The sequence below is a fragment of the Gymnodraco acuticeps genome, unplaced genomic scaffold, assembly GCF_902827175.1.
Source record: "Gymnodraco acuticeps unplaced genomic scaffold, fGymAcu1.1, whole genome shotgun sequence".
NCBI classification, from domain to species: Eukaryota; Metazoa; Chordata; class Actinopteri; order Perciformes; family Bathydraconidae; genus Gymnodraco; species Gymnodraco acuticeps.
The window spans coordinates 1,772,573-1,799,385 of record NW_022989843.1 but is presented as its reverse complement, the minus strand read 5'-3'; the positions used below and the strand labels follow the sequence as shown (position 1 = coordinate 1,799,385).

General features: G+C 40.8%; 1 protein-coding gene across 5 annotated transcripts in view; it reads right to left on the bottom strand.

The window, feature by feature from the left end:
• slc20a2 (solute carrier family 20 member 2) overlaps positions 1-26,813 on the bottom strand; it is a 63,988-nt gene that overhangs the window by 19,916 nt on the left and 17,259 nt on the right. For 2 of the 5 annotated variants that reach the window (XM_034236938.1, XM_034236947.1), the window contains exons 2-4: positions 7,472-8,035; positions 5,066-5,206; positions 4,459-4,544 (exon numbers count right to left, since the gene is read on the bottom strand). In XM_034236938.1, coding sequence (XP_034092829.1) covers positions 4,459-4,544; positions 5,066-5,206; positions 7,472-7,760 — 516 coding nt within the window. In that variant the 5' untranslated portion in view covers positions 7,761-8,035. Of the gene's footprint in view, positions 1-4,458; positions 4,545-5,065; positions 5,207-7,471; positions 8,036-18,351; positions 18,651-19,700; positions 19,720-26,813 lie in introns of those variants that run through there. The other 3 variants (XM_034236963.1, XM_034236954.1, XM_034236971.1) reach the window with 3 other exon arrangements.

Sequence of the window (26,813 nt, the reverse complement as noted above, 5' to 3'; positions counted from 1 at the left end):
TTCTCCACGCTTGGTGGAGGTGATGGGCAGACGGTCTGTCACCGAACAGCCAGCACTGCTCACAGTACACCCGGTCCATAGATGGCGAGTAACATAGCCACTTTCGTGGAATTCTACATCCAATTTTGGATGTTTTGTTATAGAACTCTTTTGAAAAGCACCTTCCCTTCCCATCCCTTTTGAATGGCCCTTCAGGCTTGCATGGCCCGTTATTCAGAATGTACCGTTTAACATCATCGTCTTCTAAATCTACAGGGAATTTCCCCCTATCAGTAGGGTATTCAGTCACAGAGTTGTCGCTGGCCAACGTGTCCCTGGGGTGGGTGGGAGCTGCTGTCACTGTCGGGGCACGGCTAGCTGGCTGGGCAACCTTGGCTATGTCTGAACTGGCCTCGGAGGGGGCACAGCTGACTTCTTGCTGACCTGCAAAAAGGAACGGATTATATTGCAATTCCAATGTAACCTGTAGCATACTGACTCGTACTGTTTATGGCGATTGGCGAATAAAACTTTCTATTATTCTAACCTGTCTCGAAGCGTGAGGCACGACTAGCTGGCTCGGCTGTAACGGGGCTGCTGGGGTCTGTGGGGGCACGGCTAGCTGGCTGGGCAGCCTTGTCTATGCCTATGTCTGAACTGGCCTCGGAGGGGGCACAGCTGACTTCTTGCTGACCTGCAAAAATTAACGGATTAGATTCCAATTCCAATGTAACCTGTAGCATACTGGTTATGGCGAATAAAACTTTATATTATTCTAATGTCTAACCTGTCTCGAAGCGCGAGGCACGACTAGCTGGCTCGGCTGTAACGGGGCTGCTGGGCTGTCTGCCTGGACTCGGAGCTGACGGCCGGGGGCCAGGGGGGGTTGCTAGCGGTCTATCTGCAGTAACGTTAGAGTCTACGTCTACCTTTGCTGCCTGCCGGAACAATGACGTTATTTTAGGTAGTTTTGCCCTCTCCTGTTCGGCTTTCGCTCTCATTTTGCTTTTCTGAGCACCGCTTGGGTAGTGGCGCTTCATTTTTCATGTTTACCGGCAACGCAACTAATGAACGTTATTTATATGAGCAATGCTTCCCGCTTTGTTTTGAACGCTGCCCAGCCTGCCAATGAACATTAGTTATCAGCCGGCTAGCCCTATCGCAGATGAGCAAATAATTATAATGATACACTGTTGTACTACTACAGGCAGCGTACACATGACGTAGCAACATAGCAGGGAGTGGGGGGGCCCCGCCCTCTGCACCCTGTTCCCGCGTTACGAAATCTAAGAGGATAGCCTACAGTGGGGGTGGGGCCCCCTAAGCTCCGGGGCTCCCCCGCACCGCGGGGGGTGCGGGGGCCTCCGCTACGCCACTGACTACCAGTAGAAATACATTGCTTTCAAAATCGCTCTGTGTCGAATCAAGAGATTATATTTCGTGACTATAACACGCAATGCCGTGAGTGCTTCATCATCTGAACACCACAGGATGGCGACTGTAACGCACATAACATAGGTACGCTCCTCTGAAATGATCGTCCCCTGCAATTAATATTATCTCTCAATCGAGTTTGCTATTCAGCTAGCTAACGTTAGCTTAAACAAACGTAACATGCAACGTTAGCCTAATCTAAAATGCTATACGGCGTACCTTTCATATGGCTCGTCAGCGCAGACTCTCCCATCGTTATTTTTGCAAACTTTGCAGGAGGCTACTCGTGGGCTTGACCCTCGTCTTAGCCATGGCTTGTATTTATCTTCTGCTAGCCAACGCTCGTTGAAACGGCAACCTCCTGGCACACAGTCATCTATCACTCTCATCAGAATGCCCAGGTCACACGTAACACAAACACTTGCAGGTCGCGTGCATAGCGCGGGAAGGCCGCAGCGGAGCTGTTTTATGTAAAAGCGAAGCAATTCTTTTCTTTTAATCTAAAAAGCGAACTATTCAGTCAGACAGCAATTTATTGTAAAAGTAAAGCATTTACATTTTCAAGCACTTTATCTCAATTTCAAGCACCATTCCCAAAATTCAAGCACTTTCCCAACCTTGAAAACACCACGTCAAATTTCAAGCATTTTCAAGGATTTCAAGCACCCGTACGAACCCTGCACAAAGCTGACGTATTTCAATTTTTCGGCAGATTCAATACAGTGGGTTAAGTCTTACTTATCGAACAGAAAACAGTGTGTTTTGGTCAACGGAGCCAAATCCCCCTACCTTGTCAACCCTGTTGGGGTTCCACAAGGTTCCATTCTTGGACCGTTACTTTTTTCACTGTACATTAATGACTTGCCTAATGTATGTCCTGAGTTGAATGTGCAAATGTATGCCGATGATGCGGTCATCTTTGTACATGGGAAAAACACTGAAATTATCTCATCCTGTCTCTCAAATGCTTTGGACAAGGTTCAACACTGGCTGAACAACATTTGCTTACAGTTAAATGCAAAAAAAACAGTATGCATGATGTTCAGTAAACGACCAGTCAAAATCGAAGGATCCAATGTATTTTTAAACGGAGCAGAAATAGAACTAGTCCCCCAGTTGAAGTATCTTGGAGCCATAATGGAATCGAACTTGATTTTTAAGAAACATATTAAGAAAGTATCCAATAGCATTACATTCAACTTGCAACATTTTAAACAAATTAGACCTTTCTTAACGGTCAATGCTGCAAAGTCATACCTCCACTGTATGATTCTATCCCACATTGAATACTGTTTGACAAACTGGTCGTTTGCTTGTGCCACAAACCTTAAACCAATAGAACAGCTGTACAAGAGAGCTATCCAGGTGTTTGACATAAAGCCAAACTCATACCACCACTGTACCATCCTTGAAAAACACAATTTCTTGAATTTTGATCATTTTAAGTCTTTTAAAAATATATGCTTTATTTATAAATGTTTAGTGTTTTTGTGGAAAAAACACACTGGACGCTGCACTAGGTCAGAAACCAGAGGAGACTGTGAAGTCCACCATAGACGGACCACTTTTGGACAAAATGTCCTCTCCATTAAAGGCAGCTCATTGTGGAATAGCCTCCCAACTGAGATACGGGATTGTCCCACTCTCAATGGTTTTAAAGGACAACTTAAAGAATGGTTGAGCAACAAACAGATGTGTAATCACCGCTAAATGCACTTTTATACAGGGGTATCTCCTCTTGCACTTTTATCTTATCTTGCACTTTATATATCATAGCTGCTACATTGTACTGCCATGTGGTAAATGCTTGTATGATGCTCATGCTCTTCCTGCATATCATGTATTTATTGTTGCTATGTATATAAATGTCATGTTCTTAAATGTTGTATGTGACGGGACTATGGATGGAAATTAGCTCAAAGCTAAAATCCGGCTCATTTACAATTGTAAGCATTATTTTGTTTTAAAGTGTTCATCAATGTTCAAATAAACGATTAAATGAATTTTTTTTTTTTAAAGTAACAAATCTAATCTATACAAAGAATATATGACTAAACACATCGGAGGAGGAGTCATTGACACAGGGTCCTGCAGTCCTGACCTCCACATGATCTACCACACTTTTCTCTTCCTCACTGCCAGAGATGGCCTGTTACACAACAACAGATCTGCGAGTGTTGCCAAATGGAGGTTTGGCCAAGCTGTGCTGAACTCCTGTGGACAGGTCTGTGTGTACACGTGTATGTTTGTTTGCATCTAGATTGTATTACTCAAATGTGTGGACCGATAAACTCTAACCCTACACTTTATGGACGTTTATGAAATGATTTAGTTTAAAGTTAGTTAAAGTTTATGTGTTTGTGTTGTCTCCTGGGTTCTGTAGTGCCCGGAGTCTGTCTTTTTATTTATTTTTCCTCCCAAACCCCATCCCCTCAGGAAGCCTGTGCCTCCTGTCAGGTCATCATTGTAAATAAGAATGTGTTCTTAATTGATTTTCCTGGATAAATAAAGGTTCTACTACTACTACTTAAAAATAATTAAGAATTCCAGTGCCTTCGTTTAAAAGCTTAAAAACATACATGTTTACAACATACTTTTGGGCTAAAAATATAATTTAACCAGAAATACAAATTAGAAAACGTTTTCTTTTGTCCAGTTTTTTTAAGTTAGGTTTTACTTAACTTGGGTATTTTAGTCTTATCTTGCTCAAAGAAAGCAGTTGCTATTTCAGCATAGTTTAGTCAATCTATTGAAGCCAAATATAACCTCATTTTTATCTTTCAAACCATGTAGTTGTAAGTTTGATTAAGTAGACTGGGCTTGATGTGTGCCGACGGTCTATTCCTGATAAAGCAGGCGAAGCACAGGAAACAACTCTGATTCTCCTCTTTTTTTAGTAAAGGAAAATTAAGAGATATTTTGGTTTTAATTCTTTGAAGCTACAATTTTGTTATGATGATAAAGTCACAGTTAGTGTTACAACATTGCCATTTCATCTTCGAAAAAAAACGTTTAGGGAGTATATGTGCCCTTTTGTTAACCTACCTTATTGAGGATGAAGTGTCGGATGAGCAAGAAGAGGAGTCCAGACATGAGTCCAGAGAGCAGAGGGGAGATGAACCACGATGACACTGGAGAGGGAGGAGAAAAACATAATCAGCAAAAAAAGGAGCAGACTACAGTCACCCATTGATAAAGGATCATCAGGAAGCCATTATTCAGGGTTACAGCTGTCCTTTTGCTCCAATTATTCACTTCTGTTCCTTATTTACTTCAGTATTGTTTTACATTTCTTAAAATGATTGTGTTTGCAATAGCCAGAGGTTCTCCCTTTAGCTGAGATAAATAAGAGTTTATTTCACTTTAAAGTAAATCTCAGGACTGCACTGCATCCTGGTCCATTGAGACCACTAATGGTGGAGACGTTGTGAACTCTGCCTCTTGTAGTAGAGATTACACGCTGTGTAAAATGGTCGAGGGAGACATCCTTGTTAAATCAAACTAATTATTTCGGTTTATGTTTTTCAGAGAAAACCGAGAACTGTACTGTGACCGTACTGGATATCTCACTGTAGCGAGATTTGGTTTACATGATGTCATTTTTCAATCGTAAACATTGTAAAAACACACACAAACTGATCTTAGTCATTACCAATCTTCACAAGTTGCATCCACTGGACGCCCCTGGTGCCGATGGCGACCATGGAGAAGCCGATGGTGGCGCCAACAATGCAGTGAGTCCCAGAGACGGGCAGTTTGAGGAAGGAGGCGATCAGCTGCCAGACGGCCGACCCTGGGAAACAGACGCACAAATCTCAGACATCTTTCAGGCATTTCATCGTTTATTTAGTTTTCCCCCAACATTATCACATACAAAATGTTGTTCTGGGAAACCACTAATACATGCTGTAAACTAGAGGAATAATGCCACATCAATAAAATGCATAATTGTTTTCATTTTGTGCTAATAAATATAAAATGGTGAAATCTATCCACAGTTTGTCTTTTACTTTCCTGGATTTAATACATTTTGAATTGTTTGTAAAAGTTGGCAGAGATGAGTCTGTATCAGTAGTTAAACAATATAATCTTGAAAACCGCTCAAATGTATAATTGCCAAATGAGATTATAAAGTTAATGTAGTGCTTGTAATTTAATGGGATTTTAGTTCTCTAATAAATACTTTTAATGTGATTTACTGAAAGCTTGCAGCACAAAATGAATCTGTAGCCAGGAGCTAATGATGACAAACATTGATTTAACAAGACATCCTTCACAAAGGATCTGTTAACACAATCTCTTCCCACAGGTCAATTTATCAGGCAACACATTATTTCATTATTCATTATTTGAATGATCATTTGTCAGGCCTTGGAGGTTTTCTTTAAAGCACTAAATTAGTAATTGACATATACTGTATATTTTGTTTTCTGTAAACCTTCTGGATGCATTTTCCTGATTTAAGTGAATCCGTTTAAGAAGGTACAAATTCACATTTTGTATAAACAATAATGCTGTTTGAGATAAAGAAAAATTGGTCAGTGTTTCCCAAACACTCCCAACTCTTGGCGGCAACACAACTACATTTCCAGTGACACGGGAATCCCCCGTGCATAACATTGCCTTTATTTATCACCATTTCCCAGCAGTCACTCTGTCATTAAAATGGCATTGTCTCAATGGGGGCCCCATTGTGCTGCTCCATTCATTCACTAAGGTAATCTGTTGTTGATGTGTAAAGCCAATGTGAATACACAACAGTACTGGCTTGTGTTTTACTGTAAATGTGTTTAAATATGAGGACAATGGCAGGCTTTCCTCTGGAAATGTTTAAAAGCTGCCAGTTTGATTAACATTAGCGAAACCTCCCATAAGGTTTATCTGAAAGTAGATAAATTATGAGCAACATGCAGACATGCCTAACATTTAATTCTTGCTTCTCAAATGAGAGGATTTTCTGGCTTCCTCTGTTTTATGTAATAGCAAATAAAAATGTTTGAGGTTTGGACCATTTATATAAAAATAGCGATTAGATAATGGACTGTAAAACTTGTGATAGGCACTGTTAAATATCTGTTGCAGTCCTAAAATTCATCTATTCAACAAATATCCCAAACAACGTCAACAGCATATGTTAACCTATGGAAGTATTTTACTCTGCAAACACGTTCTACATCTTTACAGTGGTAATCACAGAGGTTTCTGTTGATACATATTTTAAAGCTGCAACTAACTTTATACTATCAGATTCATTTGTTGATTATTGTTACAACATTTTTTTATCTATTATTTATTCCGACCAACTGTACAAATCCAAAATATTTTCAGTTGACAAAGACAGAATTTAAGCTTTTTCCTTCCTTCAAAGAGTAGAACGAAGCGGTATAAAAACTGTTTTATCCCAGCAGCTGTTTCACAAATTAACACATCATAGGAGTGTCACACAGATCCCTATTTAATTATTTAATTAGGTATTTTGAATGTCCATGATTGTACTAGTGTTTTGTTCTAGTGTTTTTCTTCTTAAATGTTTTAGAAATATTTTGAGATTTGACGAAGCAGGGTGTACTTGTACTTTTTATTAGTCCTTTTATTAGAGATGTGTCTGTTGTTTGTGTTTGTTTTTAGAGTGTGTCAGGATGGATCCCCTTTTTCTCTGCAAACAAAATCTACCTATGGGTACAAATAAAGAACCTGAACCGTAAATAGAGAAACTTGGCAAATCAAAAGAAAGTTACAGGTTAATTCATTTCATGATCTGCTAATTGTTTCATATGTCATTTAATTATTACTCATTAGTGTGACTTTCTAAAGTGAGTCAAAAGCAGCAATTACCCAACTCCCTGGATTACACTTTTCTTTTTAATTGGTGGCTTTGATTTCCCAGAACCCAAGGGGACATTTTCTTACATGTTTTTTCAAAAACCAAAAGATAGTCAAGTGACTGTCATATATGATCATTTGGCAACTTAAATTAGAGAATGTATTTTTCTTGAATATAGAATAATCAACATATCATTTCAGCTCCATATTTGATGTAAAGATTTGCCAAACTTACCGACCATGGCGCTGACCTCCCCTGCCATGAGTGTAGGCACCGTCTCGTTGTAAAGGGAGACGTCTATGATGCCCTTCCGAATCGTCTCGCCCACTTTGGCCCCCAGCAGCATTGAGCCAAGGGTCTCAAAGATAGACGCCAGGATGCAGGCCTGCTTCAATGTGACCACGCCAGACCCCACTGCTGTGCCAAAAGAATTGGCCACATCATTGGCGCCCACAGAAAAGGCTAGAACAAAGGCAATGATGAAGCCAAGGATCACCATCCACAGATACGGCTCTAGATCCATCTTGATATGTTTTCACGGGGGGCAAAATCCAAGTGGAGAAAAAAACAAAAATAGCTTATTGATTCTTTAAAAAATAGAAGTGCTCTGTGCGCTTATAGCGGTTGAGGTAAGTCCACTCCTTTTCTTCGTCCCCTGGTTATAAAGAGTTTGAGGGGAGAAGCACAGCAGCTAACTAAACGTTTTGAGCTCAGTCCAAAGATTGGAGACTAGTGATGGTGGGTGCAGGGAGCATTCCATAGCTTAGTGTGAGACGGGGTGTCCCTACAATCCTTCACCTGCCAGAGAGACAAGACACAAGAGACACAGGAACAGATTAGTGTTAAAACCCGTGATTACCTTTTTTCAACAGCATCAACCATCTGACAACGCCTGACGAGAAAAAAAAAGGGGGAGAGACCAGAGAGTAAGGAGGGAGTCTATGAAGACAAAACCGATTCAGTATGGATGATGACAATGCAGAATGGGCTTTGATGAAATGAGGGGAAAGCTGATAACATCTCAGATAGCCACATTAGGACATCACTTGAAGTCTGCACTTCAAAGAAATCAAATCAGACCTTTCAGAGGGCCTGCTGTTAGCGCTGAGGCTATAATAAGACCACAGTATCCAGAGTGAGAGGTGAGCAATTCTCCCAACAGAAGAGTACACTGTTAACACCTCATCCCCAACACAACAGGGCAGCTGACATGACTACCTACTTTTATTTCACAGCTTTACCCTTTGCCACACATCCAGATAGCCTTTGACATTCATTTATAATTGAGTTTTTATATTAGACCAGATTATCCTGACCACTATCATTGTTATGTCTGACACACTAATGCATAAACTTATATTAGGCGGAATTACCAATGGTATTAAATGTTTTTAAATCACATGACGCTGATTTTACTGAAATACAGTCGGTGGACGTTTGCTCGGAAAATTGTATTCACTTTTCTAATCTTTGCTCATTTGGCCTGAACATGACTGCATGGTACTGGTGACAGTCAAAGGTACACACACGTTTTGTAACAAGCTTTGGAGTACAAGTTCAAACAAATTGAAGGCTTGCAGTACAAAATGAAAAAAGTTAAGACTGCAATGCAGTAAGAACATCAGCAGTGTGTTTCACTGCTGCAGGGGGGGGGGGGGGGGCTAAGTTCACAAAACTGCCCTTTTTGGGCTCAGGTAAGTAAGCTGATTGTATAGTAGAAACACTGTAACTTCCCTGATTCTGCATGTATCAATTGTTGTCAATGAAATGAAAAAACGTTGAAAAGGGGTGAAAAGATAATTATAAAAGATGTTAATAATAAATCAAACTATAAAGTCAAATTTGACAATAAGCAGAATGCCTGTGAATTGATCAGTATTTTGAATAATGATGATAAAAGAATAATAAAGTATAGACCTAAAATGACTAATTGATCTAAAGAAAAGTCCTATCCTTTTTAACAAATAAAACCTTTCATCAGCTACAGTAAAGAAAATGTCTAATGCTTGGTTTCATAACGTTTTTTTCCAATAATATCAGTTGTTGGACTTGGTTGGACAAAACAAGACATTTTAACGTGATTATATTGAGCATATTTAACTATTTTCTTACCCTTAGTAGATGGAATGATTCATTGATAAATCAAATACTTGTTAGTTGTAGCCATAATAAAATAGCAGTTGTGGTTGTTAGGGGATCCACTGACTCTGTTGGGATTAGAAAGCTAGGCTCTGCACTTCCTTCCTATTTATTTGATAGGAGGATAACATCAGATCCACTCAAACAACAGGCAACAGCTTCCCACGTCCCTGTTAACTTCCACAAGGCTTATTTACATCACAACAATGACAACATGCCTCATAAATAGGCGATGAGGCCACCAACACTGAAGCCTCTGGTGGTCCCTGAGAAACCTCTACGCCACAAACGACTTGGTCTGGGTTCTCTCTCCTCTTTTAACTTTGACTATGCCACATAATCAGAGTCATTTCATAGGGGTTAATGGCCGCACATTTCCTTCTACGGTTAAGCCAAATGTTAATGGGAGCATTACATGTAAACAGCTTGCATGCCGGAGTAGCACATTCCCTCAGCATGAACACGACTGTGCTCCCCATCGCGGGGGGGTGGGGGGGGGGGCGAGGTTTTCTTATAACCTGCGGCACGTTATGGCTCCCTCCTCCCAACCAAGATCCCCATCTGGAACAGTTGAGGTCACATACGGTTATGCTTTATCCTATTATCAAACCACAACACATGTGAATATAGACAACAATTTATTTTAATCAGGTCTGAGTAAGACCCTCAAAGATATGGTTCCAGTACCTAAAGTGACAATGGACATTTGTCAGGAAAAGAGAGCTCTGAGTTGAGCTAAGAATTGAGATAAAAATATGTGGTACTTCACTGATCCCCGAGGGAAAATTCTCTTCTCAACCGCTTCCAGAGATCAGAGCGCAGGATCAGAGTGAAAGGATCACAGCTCCTGGACTTAAAGAGTCTTTAGAGAGAGGTCTGAGACTTCTGGGCCAAAAGTCCATAACCTCAAGTCATACAATTGTGTCCATCGTGAGTATTGCTACCAAAAAAGAAGGCTTGTAAGGTCTGTGTTTTCTCGCACCTTCCTGACATTTCACCTGGGTATACGGTATATTATAGTATTTATCTGTACTTGTTTTGAAATCCCTGATGCTTATGCCCGGCAGGGAGCTAACTTTGTCCTGCTGGGCTTTAAATATGCTGGTAAGAACCGTGACTGTATAAGTTTAAGAGGAGTATTTGCATTTTTTAAAAGTATTGAATAACATCACCTTGGGAATTTTAAATGTCCTGGTATACCGTAATACCTTTATACTGCTCAAGTCTACTAAAAGGTTACCTAAGTTATTAATTCATGATCGAACATAACAATAAAATCCTAAGTAGGTCTCTGATCTTTATCTGAAGCTGTAAAATAATTCCTTAAGTGCTTCATGTGATGTACAGTTGGTTCTCATGTAGACTGGTTTATCAGAAACATTAAAATTCAGTTTCATTAAATCTGCAACAGCAGGCACGTTATTATGAGAAACCCTAAATAATTTGTGTATACGTCTCGTTTCATAATCTGGTTTTATTGTTTGAAAATCTCTTTTGAGAAGTGCTGTATAAACACATATTTCACAGTCAATGTAGTCACAGTAGCAGACCTTGAAGGACTTAAACAAGACACTGTGTAAATGTTTAATTCGGGGAACACCTCCGCCACAAGAGGACCACAGTCAAACACGGCGCTCCACAAAACACAGCTCCACAGAGGGAACAGTCTGATGCCACACCAGACAAAGCAGAGAGTCCATCGTTGAAGTGAGAGAAGGAGGAAAGATGATCACTAGTGACTCTAGTGTAGGCGTATTCACACGTACCAGGCGTTTTTAATCAGGTCTACAATTTTATGAACAGGGAAACTCAACATGACAGCTGCAGCTGACGCTCAGTCCAGTCTGAAGACCTCGTCCTGCTGTAACCACCAGCTCACATGCCCCCTCTCCCAGTTGCGCACATAACAACTATTTTTCTCCAGGGCCAAGTCGTCTAGGGGTAACCTGTGGAGTCCTCTAATTGACTGCTGTGCTACACAGGAGATACAAACAGTCCCTCTGTCCTCGTTTAAGTGGAATAAAAACATGTGCTCCAACTTCAATAGCCTCGTCAGCGCTACAGGAAATAGTCAGCATGTTAAGGGACTAAAATGACAGCCTGAGGGCCCAGACAAAGCCGTATGAAGTACATGTCGACCTTCACCCTATAATCTGTGAAATGTCTAGTTTCATCGATTTTTCTTTGTCGGGGATATTAAAAGGGTTTTTGATATGGTTCTACTGAAGCTTAAAGTGCTTCAAGAATGATAGCCTAAAGTTAACTCAATGCCTGTTGGTACATTTTCTTTGTGTTTAAGCCAGGGGTGGGGAACCTCCGGCCCCCGGGCCGTATACGGCCCACGAGACAATTTGATACGGCCCTCGAGGTAACACACGCAAAAAAGAAAACAAAAATAATAAATCTAGACCGCAAAATAATTAAACAAGCGAGTGCCTGTTTTTCCTGGCCAAGGTCAGGGTCCTTGAACACAACACGAGCCTAACGTGTCATCACGTGGTATATGTCTCGTCTGACAGGGGTGCAGTTCTGACGGAGAGCACCAGAACGCAGCTCCGGGCTGGGACTTCACAAATTGCAGTACGCTTATGCGTACTGCAATTTGCCGCAGTTTTTGCGTGGCTGTGTCTTTAGTTGAAAGCCCAGTGGCGATCTGTTCATCTGTCACACTGATCAAGTCAATAACTTTGTTGTTATTAGCATCTGGTTAGCTAGCTATGCTAACGAATATAAGAAGCTTTTTCTACAACCAGGCACATCTTTATATGATCATTATAGTTATAAAAAAATAAGAGAATAAAGTAAACAGGTAAAATGACAGTAAAAAAAAGTTGATATTAATAAACAAGAATAGAGTTTGAAAGGAGAGTGATTTGTAAAATATCCAGAAAGAATAAGAAATCTGCTTACAGTTCTGTTTTATATGGGTGTTGAGAGATGTATCCATATCTCCTCATGTTGCTCTCAAAGTGCACCAGATTGATGCTTTTAACTTCAACATTTAAAAAAAATCTTCCCGGGGGAGCATGCCCCCTCACCCCCCTAGAGGAGGTGAGGTCCCCCCCACTTAAATCATGTTCACATGGATAGGAAACTAAATACATTTGCACACATCTTGTGTCCATATCTTTCTGTTTTGGTGGTCATGCCACAACCGTGCACGTGAATGCACGAGTCATGGTAAGATATCTGGATTGAGAGGTTGCTTTTTCTTTGCACAGCATGAAAGAAAGGGCAAATGAATGGGCTGTGATTTCAGTATCTTTAAGCAGAGGTCAATCATTTGTACGGCCCTCGGAGGATGTTGAAAAAATTGAAATGGCCCTTGAGTGGAAAAAGGTTCCCCACCCCTGGTTTAAGCCATCTTAACTATTATAGAGCAGGAGTAGTCCTGTGTTTACATTCTTGGAAAAAGGCTTATTTGCTCTCTTGCTAAGAGTTAGAGAAGTAGATTACTGCCACTCTCATGTCTGCGCATTCAATGCACACACATGCATTAAAGGAAAACTATAGCTAGCAGCTGGTTAGCCTAATGTGTGGTAGAAACACTACAAAGGACTAAAAACAATTAACTTTTGACAAATATTTAGTCTAAAGTACACTACATTTAAAAATCTGTCTGCTGCTCACAACATGTGAGTGTTAGCAACAAAATTAAATTCAGTTCAACACATCCAAAGGCCTACAACTACTGTGGATAACACAGCCTGGACATATCTCACATATTAAGAGGTATATGAGCTCTATGTCCTTCGTGCCAGACTTTCTACATATTGATTGATACATTTTTCTGACAAATATCGCGATTGCGATTTTTGTTTTTAAGCGACCCAACGGAAGTTTGTTGTAAAATGCGGCCATATCTCCGGCTAGGAAGGTCGTATCAACGTGCTCCCGTCTCTAGCACCCCCACGGAAGTTTCATGTACGTTTAGTTATTTCACTCGTAGCTCGCTACGAGTGAAAGAACTAAACGTACATGAAACTTCCGTTGGGTTGCTTTAAAGTCAAGCTTCAGTTTAAGATTCACCCTGTAATAGATGTAAAACATGTGATGGAGCATTACTAACCTGTTTCACCAAACCATCTAGGAACCATCTGGGTGGGACTTTCGGAAACAGTTCTAAATTGGTTTGAATCCTACTTAAAGGACAGAAATTGTTTTGTTTCTATAGGTAAATACACATCTGAGTTGACAAATAGGAGATGTGGGGTACCTCAAGGCTCCATCTTGGAGCCTCTTCTCTTTAACATCTACATGCTACCACTGGCTCAGATAATGAAAAACAACTAAATAAGTTACCATAGCTATGCAGATGACACACATTTACATAACCATTTCACCAGGAGACTATGCTCCAATTAAAACACTGAGTAAGTGCATTGAACAAATCAATGACTGGATGTGTCAGAACTTTCTCCAATTAAACAAAGATAAAACTGAGGAAATGGTTTTTAGAGCCAAGGCAGAACGTATAAAAGTTAGCGCTGAGCTTCAGTCTGCAATGTTCAAAACAACAGATAAAGCCAGAAATCTAGGTGTAGTCATGGACTCTGACCTGAGTTTCAACAGTCACATTAAAACAATTACTAAATCAGCCTACTATGACTGATTTTAAATGCATGACTGATTTTAAATGCCATTTTCTTAATGTCTTTAATTTTTTGTAAAGCACTTTGAATTGCCTTGTGTTGAAAAGTGCTATATAAATAAACTTGCCTTGCCTTGCCTTACTATCACCTTAAGAATATTTCTAGGATTAAAAGACTAATTCAGAACGCCGCTGCTCGAGTCCTCACTAACACTAAGAAAGTGGATCACATCACTCCTGTTCTGAAGTCTTTACACTGGCTTCCTGTGTGTCAAAGAATATATTTCAAAAATATTGTTGCTGGTTTATAAAGCTATGAATGGTTTAGGCCCAAAATACATTTCTGACCTCCTGCTAAATTATAAACCATCCAGATCTCTCAGGTCTTCAGGGACTGGTCAGCTTTCTGTCCCCAGAGTCAGAACTAAACATGGTAAAGCAGCGTTCAGTTATTATGCTCCAAATATCTGGAACAAACTCCCAGAAGCCTGCAGGTCCGCTGCAACTCTGACTACTTTTAAATCCAGGCTGAAGACTTTTCTTTTTGTCGCTGCTTTTAATTGAACTATTCACATCTTAGACTGCACTGTAACTTTTATTTTAATGTTTATTTTAATATCTTTGCTTTTTAATGACTGATTTGAAATGCCATTTTCTTAATGTCTTTCATTGTTGTAAAGCACTTTGAATTGCCTTGTGTTGAAAGGTGCTATATAAATAAACTTGCCTTGCCTAGGAAAGCTCCATTGGAAGCCATTTGGAAAGGGCAGGCCCTTTCAAAAATACTTGGCAGGTGATTGGATCAATCTGTCTATCACCTTCTATCATGGGCCACTTCTGATTGGTTAACAATGGCTGGTACATGTGGAGCACAGCACTTCTGATTGGTGTGGATGACTGACACACAAGAAGAACAAAACAAAACAAAAAAAATGTTAAAAGAAATCGCAGGCTTTGCGATTTGATAATCGCATCATTTCAAATCGCGATTTCGATTTAAAATCGATTAATCGTTCAGCCCTATTGTACATACAGCAAATATCCAGAGAACACAGTATGTGCCAGGATTCATGCATGTCTTACAAGCCAAACAGAGCTTTCATAAAACAGATTTCTTGCCAAAAGATTGGCTTTATGATCTTTAGTAGGGGTCCTCACCACCTCAGGCTACACGATCAAGCTGTGTGACTTGTGAGCATTCACGCTGCTTTAATGAATGATTAATTGGGACCTTGAAGCTTTGAAAGCACTAAAGACTTCAATACCTTAATAAAATGTGTTGCATATAATGTTATGCAACCTTTCTGAAGGTTATGTTTTCAAGTGGGTAAGAATGCATTACAGGAGTATGTTGCTGTATTGCTGATCATTATGATGCAGAGCATAAACTGGAGATGAAACAGTAAAATGTTGGAATTAATGAAAAACTCACAGCCATTGATACCGGAGGGAAGGAATTACTTTTTGGCTAAGTAAAATAATTTAGGAGAGATGTTTGAGATGAGGTGGAGGAACTCACTCAGAGGGACAAGTTGTGTTTTGAATAGTTGTTAAGGATAAAGTATTTAAATGTAGACATGCACATATTACATACAATTGTAGCGGTTTGACTATAGTTGCTGGGTGCCAGTCAGGTCAAGCCTGACAATTTAGAGTTAAGATCAAGTCAAACCCTACAAAGGGTACATGTTACCGACAGGAAAAACATACAGCCCATGTCCCTCTTAACCAGTAAAATATTTCTATATTTTCAATATAGTAAATGAATACCTTTGAACAAAAACACACAACACATCTCTTTAAATGCAGACAAATAATATATTCAATAGTTCAAAAACAATGAGTCCCATGTGAGTGAAAAAAGTGTAATCAATATAGTTCATGAAAAATAGTCCAACAAAAATAACATAATCCACAAAACTCCGTTCCAGGTTTTCTTTGTACAGTCCACGGCTATACCAAAACAATAATCCACATAGCGTATTAGATTCAGTTCAGTTCACCAACCACAGAAAACACATCTTTGTTTAATTTCCCCATCCTCCCACAGAACACTTTAAATAAATACAGATTACACTGCTTCGTGTAGTCAGGTCTGAGTATTAAGTCCAGACCGGGTTTTATGCCGTCTTCCCTGACTATACTCCCAACCCGGAAGTGTCAGCGCCTGCCGGCGTTCTATTTACATTTCTGAGAGAAACAGCGAGCACCAGCTTCCGTGCAGCCAATAGAGGGTTTTTCCCCCCCGTGACGATTGCGCCGTCGGTCAGCGTCTCCGCTTCCTCAAAACAATCTCTTCCATTTTGGTTTGTTCGCCTCTTTTATCGACCCCCCTTGTCACAGCTGACGAGACATTTTTAATGGCTTGTGGAGGAGTGGGCGGGTAGGTTTTGTATCACAGGAGGGATTGTGTGTGTTGGTATGACAGGCAGAATCGCTACACAGTAGCAGCAGGTTTTACAACAGAATAAAAGGAATTTCACTTTAAATTATCATTCATTCATTTCCAATTTCTACACAACAAAATAGAGTTGGTTTAAAAGGCCACATGGAATTAAATACTGATAATGTGTCAGAGAGCTTTGCATTTATTTCTTAAAGCCCACCTTTTTCTTTTCGAGGGGCAGCGGCTCAGGTTAATTGACTTTATCTGGCAGCAGGAATCCAAGTACCAACAACACTATTGCGAGTAACTGTTTAATGTTCAGCTGTGATATATGTTTGTTACAATAAATAGATAATCCTACAGTTACATACAGCTTCCATGTTGAGCTCAGGTAAATCTTTTATAACCTTCTGCACTAAAGTGTGTCAGGACCGCTGTCCAGGGTGCTGAACCGGAGACCACCAGGGATGTGGGAGCTGTCCGAGGTGATTGCTCTTGATTTTATGACAGCTAGCAATATTTGAGAGCAGCTACTTTGGATTATAATTGCCCAATTATTTTCAGGCGGATTTTAATTGACGACTCATTATGATGTTTTCGTGATGTTGTTAAACTGATGTAACCGTGGCTACCATTTTTGGAATCATCTCCATAGACTCCAGAAAATGGGAGATTGGTAATTTATGGACAAGTTGAGAATATTTAGTTGTTCTTCTTTCAAACATATGCAACTCTCTTTTAGAAAACTTTAAATCCAAGTATTCCCACCATTTGTTACTGCCATTAGATGAGATTTTCTAATATTGGAGATTTCTTCGAGTTTGTATGATTGTATGAAACTTTACTATCTGGGGATTGCTGTTTCCCAGGAGGTAGACCAGGTCATCCACTAATGGTTGCCGGTTCAATCCTCTGCTTCTTCTGTCCACATGTCTAAGTGTACTCTAGCAAGTCAATACTGACCCAAAATTGCTCCCAATGGGCAGGCCAGCGTCTTGGAATGGCAGTGGTGTGTGTGTGTGTGTGTGTGTGTGTGTGTGTGTGTGTGTGTGTGTGTGTGTGTGTGTGTGTGTGTGTGTGTGTGGCAAACTATAATAGGCAATTTTTCCTCGGAGATAGAAAAGCACAATACATTAAAAGCAGTATGTTACCATCTCATACTCAGCTAGAATTAAATTGCTTTCCCATTTAAAAAGATACTCTAAATAAAATCACTTGAGTGACATGCTCTCTGAGGCTACATGCTCTTGACGATTATTTCTGGATGACACATTTTCTTCCTGTGGGTGCCAGGTGGCAAAACATAACAAACATAATGAGGGCACTGACACAGAAAATACTATGTGGGGAAACAAGACTAAATCAGGTCCACAAGTGATCTGTGCTTGAATATTTTTCAAGATGCCTAGATGGGGACACATTTAAGGGAAGTTGCTCAAACCATGTGGAGAATATTGACATTATTTTACAAACTGAAGATAATGTGTACTATCCAGCTACTTCACAGAGCATAATAACCTGTTACGGCACTGGGCTCTGGAAGCTTTTGTTATGTTATGTTATGTTCCCTGACTGAAGAGAAACTTCCAGTGATCACTCGCTGCCATACAGTGCTCATTAATCTGCCTCAGATGCCACTGCAGCACAGCTGCTGCAAAACACTGTCACGATCTACAGGCTGCATTGACATACGGCTACACTTTCCACGCAATGATTTCAAAGCCCCCCCATCCTCCACTCATCAACTAACCTTTCATCTGTAGGCACATGCTGAAAGGACAAGAGAACATACATGCAGCGTCAGAGGATGACTCACAGTAGCATCACTACCAGCACTATATAATTGTTACACCTGAAGCATACACAGCTGCATTCTCTGCCTACAAGGACACTGTCCTGCAGTTGTCATCTACCAGATGGCTTATAAAGTTAAGAGCTATGGTTAAGACAAAAAGCAGAAAAAAGAGACGAGTAGGCCTGTAAATCAGCTCCACTCACCTTCATGTCTTCTCACATCAATGGAGAGAGAAAGTGGTGGACATGAAAGAATGTCAAAGACAGAAATGACAGTATTGGGGATAGAAACAGACGAAAGGAAATATTCGGTTGAAAAAGACAAATGGACCAGGATTAAAACTGAAGGGTGAACATGTGATATAACGATAATTAAATTAATGACAGTGGAAGAGAACGGCTGGTGGCGGGAGGAGAGAAAGCAAGAAGATAAATCAGCAGGTTGTAGTGGTGTTGCAGGAAAGAGAAGGAACGAGCGAGCGAACGAGAGAGAGGAGAGCAATCCGTGCAGCCAGCTTAGTCTAGACTGCCTCTTAAAGGAAAGGATCCGCATTCACAGCACACGCCAGCCAATGACGAATGTGGAAGAGACATGTGTACCGCTGACTCGCTATCCGTGAGCAGGGGGGACGGACAGAAGGAGAGGAGGCAGCCAATGGCGGCGGAGGAGGATAACAAACGAGGGGGAGAAATGAGGGAGAGGAGGAGAAGCTGTGTTGAAAAGCATGCCGATGGATCAAGGGCATTGGGAGCATTCCCTTGGTTACTTTGGTCAATATAATATGCACATTTAAGCAACTACATACTGAAAGACCTGATCAGTGTGAGGTCTGGGTTACACAATAATCTATAATGCTCATTAAGGCATCATGAAATGAGTCGAGCCACTTCGGGTCTTGGTAACACCAGGCGGTTGTCACACAAGTGCACACACACACACTATCTCAACACTGTGATTTGGCTGCGATCCACCCATCACTTTCTCTGTCGTTCTCTCTCTCATGCTGAACAGTATGTCTTTATGTGACTTGGTCTCAGCAGGCGGAGACCGCGCCGGCTCTTTGACACAATGAAGAGTGAGGACCACATTCACTGCAGAGTCACACAGAGTCCACAACTCTTCAGCAGTTCCTCAACACTCACCCACAATGCTACAAGAAGCATGGGTATATATAGCAAGTATATTAAAGACCGATCATGAAAAAAACACATTTCTGTAAACTTGGTCAGTTTTGTGTGCGCTGCCATGTTCAGATAACATGAGTATAAGAAATAACTCTAATAAGTCCCCTTTAACAGGTAGATAAAGCAGGAGTATAATGAGTAAAAGCTTCCTGATATTTTGCTGTTAACCATGATCCCAGCACAACACTCTTGACTTTTTGAACAGTTATTGTATCTTATATATTGTATCGTAATTAAACTGATAAAAAAAAACGCTCAAACAAAACTACGCACCTCACACATTCCTCAAGTCTTACAGGTGATTGCTTGAGCTCCAAACAATCGTTGTACTTATAAAACCATTTAAAAAAAAACACACTCACGCACACCTTTGAAGCTGAGGACATTTCTGGGCAGTTCAGGTCATGTTCCCTTGGTTGTCACATACTGTGCGAGGACTAGAATAGGGCAGATAAATGCATTGGTCCGGTAACACTCAGAGGTCTGATCTGGCTTTCTGCCTCTCACTCATTCTCTCCCTTTCTGTCCCCCAACTGGCCCTGCCTGCTAAAAAGCCTGTGTGCGTCAGCTGCACCTGCTGCCTCTGACTCTGCGCTCACAGCAGGGAGGCGCTCTCTCCTAGAACCAAAACACACACTGGACATCAGTGTCGGGACCAGTCAGCCTCCATGACCACGACGGGGGTCTCTTAAGAATGACAACAACTGTGTGCATGACTGAGAAGAGCATGTAGTTTCAAAACTGTCTTCAAAGACGCCTCTCTAACACACACACACACACACACACACACACACACACACACACACACACACACACACACACACACACACACACACACACACACACACACACACACACACACACACACACACACACACACACACACACACACACACACACACACACACACACACACACACACACACACACACACACACACACACACACACACACACACACACACACACACACACACACACACACACACACACACACACACACACACACACACACACACACACACACACACACACACATTTCCTGGAGACTTATCCTAACCTTAACCATAACCAACACATGCGTAACCCTAACCAAGTCTTCACCCTAAAATTAATGACTCCCCTCATGGGGACCTCCAATTTGTCCCCATAAGGGAGGCGAGTCCCCACATGTGACTGTGTAAACAGATTTAGGTCCCCACAAGTATAGTAATGCTAGGCCACACACACACACCCTCTCTATTCATTCTATTTTTTGTCTCCGCCGCCTTTGGTCTGCATTGCAGCACTAAGTCAGGTTGTCAAAAAGTGACTGTGGAAATCCTTCAGATTGCTTCTGACGGCCATTACAGGCAATCCATCAAGAACTAATGTGGGACTGCAGCTAAATCATTCGTTTTTAGAACACTTTTTTTGTCCAGATAGTGATGAGTTATAATCTCAGGATGACTCTTTGCCTGACTCTCATGGCACAATCGAAATCAACACTTCGTTTCAGGCTTTATGAATATTTATTTTTCTCTTCATAGTTTGGGTTTGACACAAGAACTGACTACATGTAGCGTCAGTTTCAAATGTCATTTTGGGTGTCAAATGTGCACCTATACATGTATGTGTAGAAACACAGGACTAATAAGTAGTATATGCCTTCAGTAGAATAATTATATTGTAAACACAGTTGATGATTACATAGATTGATGAATAGGCTTTGTGTTATTGGCACTCACCACCAACAACAAAGATAAACAGCACCCATAAATAACTCTGAGTTAACCATCTACATATTGTTAAACAGTCGTCTTTCACAAGGCCGTTTATTGTGAATTCTGTGTAGGTCTTTGCAGCTCGAGTCTTCTTCTGTGCATAAATATGGCAGTTACCTTCTTCAAACCAGTTTCAAGGGCTGACAAAATCAGAGAAATGTTGGTCTCACACTCCTGAACTGAACACATATCTGAGCCTTTAGCAACACTAAAGCCGGCCGTGTTACAACAGCAAACAATTGAGGCCCCCCTCTGGCTTCCAGTGTTGAGTAAGTCTTATGTTTAAATACTTTTGTAAGGTCAGCTCTCTCTGGTTTCAGTGGAGACTGTGCACGGGTTTGACTCCCTCACCCTGAAATGGCAAAGTGACTGAAGCGACTCCTCCCTGATCAAGTCCCTGTACAACCGTTTTAAACAACTGAAACTGAGCTGTGCTTACACTGTTTGTTTCCAACAGCTCCATACAAATGCATGTAGATGACTGATTGAACATCTAAAAAGATACAAAATTCATGATTTATAGCAGCAACACAATGGATGCAGCTACCAAAATAGCGCTCTTAGAAACTATGAATCACCTCTGAGAATAAACCATGCTCACAACAGGGATCCTAATTGACCAATCAAATTTGCTTGAAAGATGAATACAGAGCCAACTGCTTTATTACCAACAGTAAGGGAGCTCGTTTTGTTGGCTAGCTTTCATATCATAGGACTATACCGACACAGAAGGCTTTTGGAGGTTGAAGTCCGCCTTTCTTCTCTTTCAACCATCTGCCTCCATGTTCCTGTGTTTAGGAGTCATCTTACCCTTGACCCTCTCTCCGTTTTCCTCACCCCCCGTCCTGCACTCAGCTTCAGCCGGACGGTTCCAGTTCTCTTCCACGAATCAGCGCAGGTGCCCAAAAGCAACACCTGCCCCCTTCACCCCTGAGCATCCTCGTCTGCTTCCTCCACCCGTTTCTCGTCATCTTAGGTGTGGAAGCTGGGAAATGTTGACCTGGCTCGATACTTGCAAAGCACTGGCGGGACCTCCAACTTACCCCCCTCTCTCAAACGCTGAGACTGGTAATCTAATGTTGGCATGCTCTGCGGTATTACAATGTGTTACTGGAGCAAAGTGGGTGAGGGTATTAGTTAGTGTTAATTTCGTTGACTAAAACTATGACGAAATATGTTCGTCAACGACCTTTTTTTCCATGACGAAAACGAGACGATGACGAGACGGCACCGACGGCAGTAAACAATAACTGTAACGAAATCATCATGCAATATCGTTGACGAAAAGTGACGAGACGAAAATGTAGTTTACTAAATAAAAACTATGCCAAAATCTCTCTTTACTTTCGTTGACGAAAAATGAGGAGACGAAATATTATCAAAGATAACGTTACATCTCTGATAGTCCGTTTTTCTCCCAGCAGTTCCATTTCCGGTGCTGCGGCAGGGCAGCAGCTGTGTGTCTGCGGTGCGCGCGGCGGTAGATTTGAATTACACCGGGCAGCGGCACACTGTGAACTGTCAGGAAGACTCGGGTCTAACTCATGGTCTAACTAACCTTATTTAACAGAAAATAAAATGGCAACAACAGGGCTTGGGAGCAGTGGTCGCACTCGCGTTAACCGAAGACCCCCCCCCGACCGAAGACCCCCCCCCCGTCAGCGCGAGTGAGAGATAAATTGTGCACTCGACGGATAATAATGGATTATGACGGAAATGTTACGATCCTGTCCATCAAAATGACTGACAACGAAAAAGTCTAAAGCCACCACTGCTTGGGAGAAAGAAACTATGTGATATTTGGGCCCATTTTCGCTACAATGAGGCGGAGAAAAAAAGCGAATGCATTGTTTTATCAGAAGGGAAGCAATGTGGCCATAACACAGCTGGTGAAAACACCACAAACCTGACCAGATACTCTCTGCAAAGCTGCATTCTTAATCATTCAACCTGTGTTTTTCATCAAATAAGGACAAGATATAATCTTATTTATTTATATATACTAAAATGACAAATTATTTGTTTTGGCTAGACTAGTTTGACTGAAATGTTCTATATAATCTGATGACTAAAAAAGACTCAACAGTTTTCATTGACAAAAAGTAGACTAAAATAATTAGTTTTCTTTGACTAAAATAAGACTAAAATGCTCAGACTTTTAGTCGACTAAATCTTGACTAAATAAAAACAGGATGAAGGTGACTAAATATGACTAAAACTAAAAAGAAAATTTAACCCAGGACTAAGAATAAAACTAAATTAAAAAATAGCTGACGAAATTAACACTAGTATTAGTGAGTGTGGAAAACACAACACAGAAAAGGTCAGGAGATTCTGTGAGAAAGGAGAAGTAAAAACATGACTAATGGTGCTTGAAGCTACGTCCACACTAATAGGGAGGGATTGATCTTGTCTTCTCCGTTTCGGTCTTCCATCTGCACTAAGGTGCCGACTGACCAATTCAATCGTAACGCAAGTGCTTTACACAGAAGAGATCTACAAATGCTGGTCTTGTGTTGTGCTTTAAAAGTAAAGAAAAATGGTCAGTGCTGAATATGTGAATATTATTTTATCAAAGTAGATATAATGTGTTTTTAATGACATGTTAACACAAACCGGTCCAGATAGAAAGTGTTCCAAATGAATAACCATTATAAACAACTAGTGCTGTCAATCAATTAAAAATGAAACCGCTTTAATCACGATTCCCATCGGCAAAAACACGTGGGTTTGCTATCCTGGCTCCAAGATGGTGGAATGAGCTCCCCATTGACATCAGGACAGCAGATAGCTTGCACATCTTCCGGCGCAGACTGAAAACTCATCTCTTTCGACTCCACTTCGAGCGATAGAATTATTAACAAAGCACTTATATACTAATAAAGGACTGGCTTATCTAAAGCCAGTTGAGTAGCACTTGAAATGTTTGGCTCTATGAAACCTGATGTACTTATATGATTCTGTTTTCTTCAAGGTTGTGTCTTCCTGGTCGAATGTACTTATTGTAAGTCGCTTTGGATAAAAGCGTCAGCTAAATGCAATGTAATGTAATGTAATGTAATGAAGTTTAAAATACAGGTATATATATTTATTTGAGGGGGTAACATTTTATTTTATTTTTATTTTTAATGCATTACGGTTTCCAGATGAATTGCGACCATAAAAGTGTTAATGTTGACAGCCCTATAAAAAACATTTCCAGGAGCTAAGCTGTGCAGTTCACTTTGTTATTTTTCCGGGCAAGTCTTTTATTTATTTTTCAAATGACCACAATGACTGACGGTTAAAACGTATGTTAAATGTTCTTGTCCGTGTCGTGTTTCATGGTAGTAGCATTCTATGAAATATTCTACATAGTGCTAGAGTACTAAAGGTGGAATGAAAGGCTAAGGATTTTCTTTTTTTAATGAACAAGGTTTGAAGTATCTACTTTGCTTGTTTGTTGGCAAAATGTATAAAAAGTAATTCAGTTGGTAAGGGAACAAAATTATATTATACACCTTTGAATAATTTTAAAACATAGTATACTTTGAAAATGCATGGTTGTTTCTATTCTTTCTGTGAGTAACGGACATTTTTGACCTTGGATGGTTATCTCCCACCTGTGAGGACAGAACGGCAGAGGGAGCGGGAGACCCAGAGAGGGAAAAGGGGAGAGAACGCCCCTCCTAAGCTGGATCTAGTGGCCTGTGCCCTCTTGCTCTCAATCCTGGCTTCCAGCACATGACCCAGCTAACAGTATTATAGAGTGCTTTGATTAGACCTGCTGCTGCGCGCACGTTGTGGGAGACGGTGCGGCAGCGGGGGACACGGGGTCCTTACCTCGCCACCACTTTGCAGGAAGGCCTCTCTGCGGAACTGAGAGGTCTGGCCTGGCGCATACACAACCTCTGTGCACACAGCTAGAGGGAAAACACGAGGCTGGCTGCATTAGGCCTGCAAATCAGTCAGTCAGTGGATTACCCCTGCCATGTTATTCTAGGTGAAAACAAAGAGTAATGCTGGAAAACGTGCTGCTAGCATTAGCCGCGGCTGACAGGCCGTAGAACGAGCTGAGAAACTGGCACTTAGACCGGTCACAACAGGGAGGGGAGTTTCACATGACGACTTCAGCATTAGGCTTTAATCGCATCAAGGGGTCTACCAAGGGAGACTTTATGAACTGAAGTAAGAAATCATATTAACCTGTTTGTAAAGTTTGCAATTGATTGGAAAAAAACAACACACACTGGTTTGGTATAAAAAAAGTCGACCTGAATTGTTTACAACAATTCATTCTTTCAAAAAGAGCTGGCACTGAAATATTTTCTGATATAAAATATTTTTTCTTTTTAATACTATATCAAAGGGGACCCATCATGCAAAATGCACTTTTTGATGTCTTTTATGCATAAATATGTGTCCCCGGTGTGTCAGGGAACTCACGCAGCGTCAGAAAATAAAACCCTCTCTCTTTTCCTCCGTACCCAAATCTCTAAAAACGGGGCTACAACGGAGCTGATTTAGATTTGAGTCCGATATGACGTAATATCGGAAATGTAGGCTGGCCACGGCCCTATCAGAAACGTTGCCATCAGAAACAATGCCTGACTCTGTTGGACGTAATATGATCGGTGCATGTTTACATTAGCATCGCTAACAATCAGAGCTAACCTGTACTGCACAGAGCATGTGTGTGAAGAAGCAGGAAATAAAAAGGAACTCACCTTGTGGTATAACCGGCAAGAGAGAAAGCCTTTGTGCTCCATACTGTTTCAGAAACAATCCTTGATAATATGGCGTTTCATCACGGCAGTATTTGGCAGTATCAGCCCCCTCCTTTTAAAAAAAAAAAAAGCTTTATAGCCTACCCCAAATCAGCACTTTTGAAACAGGAAGTGAAATAGAGGGATATGAGGCATGGCTAGAATGGGTGATCTGTTTGGTATTTTGAGCAAAACACTTCATAGACATGTTTTTTATATATTTGTATATATCTGAGACCTATGCTATTGCCTAAAAATAGCATGATATGTGCACTTTAACACAAAGATAATTGTTTTGCTCACTATAGTGAAGACAGTGCTTAAGTTTGAGTTGTGCTGAAATTTATATTGGCACCATTATCGAAAGTTTGAACGATACATACACCTGTTACAATGCATTTACCACTCAATATTGTAGAATTTAAAACAAGTTATGTTATGTTCTTTAAATATCATGAAATAGGGAGGGAAACTTGTCACATTTGACACCAATAGTGTGTACACTGTAAACCAAAAACCCTAATTTTGCACTGCACGTCTTCCCTGTAGGAGGTGAACTGTATGCTGTATTCCATCTGAGGGAAGATACATGATGTACCACAGAAATGTCTGACTAGTGAAAATCTAAGAGATTTTAATTCTCTCTGGCAAGATACTGAAATTTGCCAGTGAACCAAGATTCGACAAGATATTGTGTTGTGGCAAAAGCCAGATCCAGTCTAGCTGAATCTTTTCTAAACTATATTAACGTAGTCTTCCTCCCAAAAGATTGATGAAGAAAAACTGAACAGTCCGCTGGGAGGTTTCCTGACATTGGACAAATCTGTGTACTACCAAAGTCACAATCTTTTATCGTCAACATAGTAGAAAGATTGCCTGGCAGGAGAGTTAGATCCATGCGGCTACAGCTGCTTTCACTACTTCGGAAGCATGAATGAGTTAATCCTAAAATGACACACTGTGTGACCAGTGTT